This window comes from Octodon degus, unplaced genomic scaffold (genome assembly GCF_000260255.1).
Source record: "Octodon degus isolate 3935 unplaced genomic scaffold, OctDeg1.0 scaffold00144, whole genome shotgun sequence".
Taxonomy (NCBI): domain Eukaryota; kingdom Metazoa; phylum Chordata; class Mammalia; order Rodentia; family Octodontidae; genus Octodon; species Octodon degus.
The window spans coordinates 131,949-134,615 of NW_004524720.1; the positions used below are offsets into that span (position 1 = coordinate 131,949).

General features: G+C 43.4%; 1 protein-coding gene across 2 annotated transcripts in view; it reads left to right on the top strand.

Moving 5' to 3' along the window:
- The first annotated feature begins 2,417 nt into the window (after positions 1-2,417).
- The window catches only part of Rab18 (RAB18, member RAS oncogene family), a 41,688-nt gene continuing 41,438 nt past the window's right edge, over positions 2,418-2,667 (top strand). Inside the window, exon 1 of one of the 2 annotated variants that reach the window (XM_004641821.2) lies at positions 2,418-2,614. In XM_004641821.2, coding sequence (XP_004641878.1) covers positions 2,547-2,614 — 68 coding nt within the window. In that variant the 5' untranslated portion in view covers positions 2,418-2,546. The remainder of the gene's footprint in view (positions 2,615-2,667) is intronic. The other variant, XM_004641820.3, reaches the window with a different exon arrangement.

A 2,667-nucleotide genomic window follows, 5' to 3' on the forward strand; every position in this document is an offset into this window, starting at 1 on the left:
CTGAGCTAGCTCCTTGGTCCCAAAACGATTTTTTAATTAGATGGTTATATATTAAGATTTAGCCTTTGAGTCACTTAAAATAACATACTTACTCCAATTCTAATTGAAATAACATTTTAAGAAAATTATTACTTTAAAACAAAAATTAATAAGAGTGACACTTGTGAATTTATCAAATCTAATTATCTTAACAGAAAGTAGCTGAATTCTCATACTGGTTCTTCTGTCTGTTTTGATATCTTATGTAGCCTCTGGAAAACTCCATTATGTAGATAATCTTTTAAATAATCACACAAATAGCTTGATCTGAGGACACCTCTCCAGGCTCTCAGGATCCTCTAGGAATCTGGGGACTATACTTCTAGAATCATTGCTCCAGAGCAGAAGACCTTCACAGTACAGCAAACCCCAACTAAAATGCTGATGTTACAGCCAAAAGTAAGCTGAAAAGACCTGATCAAGATTTTAAGGGCTAAGACTGGGCATGGTGGCTCATGCCTGTAATCCCAGTTCTTGGGAGGCTGTAAACAGGCAGATCACTATGAGTCAGATCTAGTAGTGAGACCCTGAACACCCTGTACACCCTTCCCTAAAATACAATAAAAAAAAAAAAAAGAAAAAAAATTCAAGGGCGATTTTCTGAGGTTGAAGTTTACTCTTGGCTTGACATTATCATCCTCAAGGTTTGGAACAGAATCTAGAACATTTATTTAACTAATTCAACAGATATTTATTTAGCATATATTAAATGGTAAGGATACATGATGTTGAGAGAATACATCAGTAAACGGGGGAAAAAAAAACCTTATCCTAAAAGGACTTCTTCTTAGGGAAGTTAGACAATGACAAATTAAACAGTTTTTAAAAAATCAGGAATTGCACTCATGACCTCACACTTGCCAGGCAGATGCTGTACATAAAAAGGATATTTCAGAAAGTGGTAAAGTGCTACGCAGAAAAATAGTGCACAGAGGTATGGAATTCTGCACATTTTAGTAGTTGCACATTTTAGTAGTCTAGACAAGAAAGTAACTCGATTTCATTGAGAAATCAATATTTGAGTAAAGACCTGAAGGAACCATTTGCGTATCTGATGAAGAGCTATTCCTTGACTTAGTTTAGTCACATGCAAAGGACGTTGATTGGGTCTGCTGCATGTGACTTTCGCTTTAAGCACTGGGAAATAAGACATGAGAACTACCGTTTCTCTAGTGCCTGCCACATATCAGGAACTTGGCTAGGTGTTGTATATGAAGTTTGGCACCTTCACTAAGATTTATTTTCCATTTAGTGAAAGAGACAAGGTACACACAAACAATTTTCCAAGTCATGATGTCCCAGCTCTTTTGAGTAGGAATCTTTGGGTCGAAGTTGCACCTGCTTTTCCTGAGTCTACATCTCCTTTCAAGATGGATTAACGAGGGGACTCTAATCTAACAGGGGAGAATTACCTGTTCACACGTTTTATGAGGCGCTTCAGTTAACTCAGTCCTCACAGCACTGTTAAGAGCAGGTATTACTTTAACAACAATTATTGCCTGAGATAGGAAACAGTCTGGGGAACTAGTGTCCAGAATAAGGAAAGATGGTGTTTAGACAGGAACAGTAACTCTCAACCTGCTACACATCAAATGGGACAATTTCGTGAGCTGACAAGATCTATGAATGAAATTCCAAACCAGAGGAGGTGGTTAGGAGAGTTTTATTGGAAATAAGAGGAGTAGATCAGGGTTTCCAGTATGGGTTCCTCGCCACCCTATCCAGCGCCAATTCTGGACAAGCAAACCACAGGAATAGCTCGATTGTTTAGAGGACACCTATCCCAGGTGGCTCTGTGGATTTGAAATGACCAATTGGAATTTAGGCTTTTAATACAGTTCTTCAACATATAGAGCTTAAAAGAAACTGAGATTTTATAGGAAAACTTTTTATCTTGCATTTTAAATTGCTCAGAACTCAGGATCTTAGTAGGGCGCGGATCTACCTCCTTTTAGTGGGAGCAGGCTGCATTTCACATTGCCGGAGGAAGTTCATTCTTCGTCCCAAGTCCTTGTTCAGTCTATTTGTATTTTAATTCTTAGCAATATGGCTGGTCATTCTGCTTGTTGTCAGGCCCTTTCTTATGCGCAAGATAACTAAACTGTTTTCCTCAGTAGAATAGAATCTATATTTAAAATAATCTGCTTCCAAACGCAGTGGGAAGCAGGAGCAGCTGCCGAAAACAGAGGCTTCACACTCACTCCCCAAATTCGGTCACCTCAAGATTACACAGCGTAAATTCAGGAGCTTTCAATCGAGTCGGCAGACCGGGCCCGAAGCTCCCCAGAGCGCATGCGCAGGGGCACCGCCCGCTATCCGGAAAGACTCCGCCGCCCGGGTGTGCGCAGGCGCCGGGCTGCCTAGGGCGGGGCTGGGCGGCGCGGCGTCGGCGAGCCAAACCCCCGCGTTCGCAGGAAGGTGGTGGTGCGCTTGCGCGGGCTGCTCGCGGGGGGAAGGGCTGAGACGCTCGCGGAGGCCAGCGGGGCTCGGTGCGGCGCGGGGTCAGGATGGACGAGGACGTGCTGACCACCCTGAAGATCCTTATCATCGGCGAGAGTGGGGTGGGCAAATCCAGGTGAGGCGAGTGTGGGTTCGGGAGGGCGGCGGGGCTCCTGCTGCCTCCGCGGC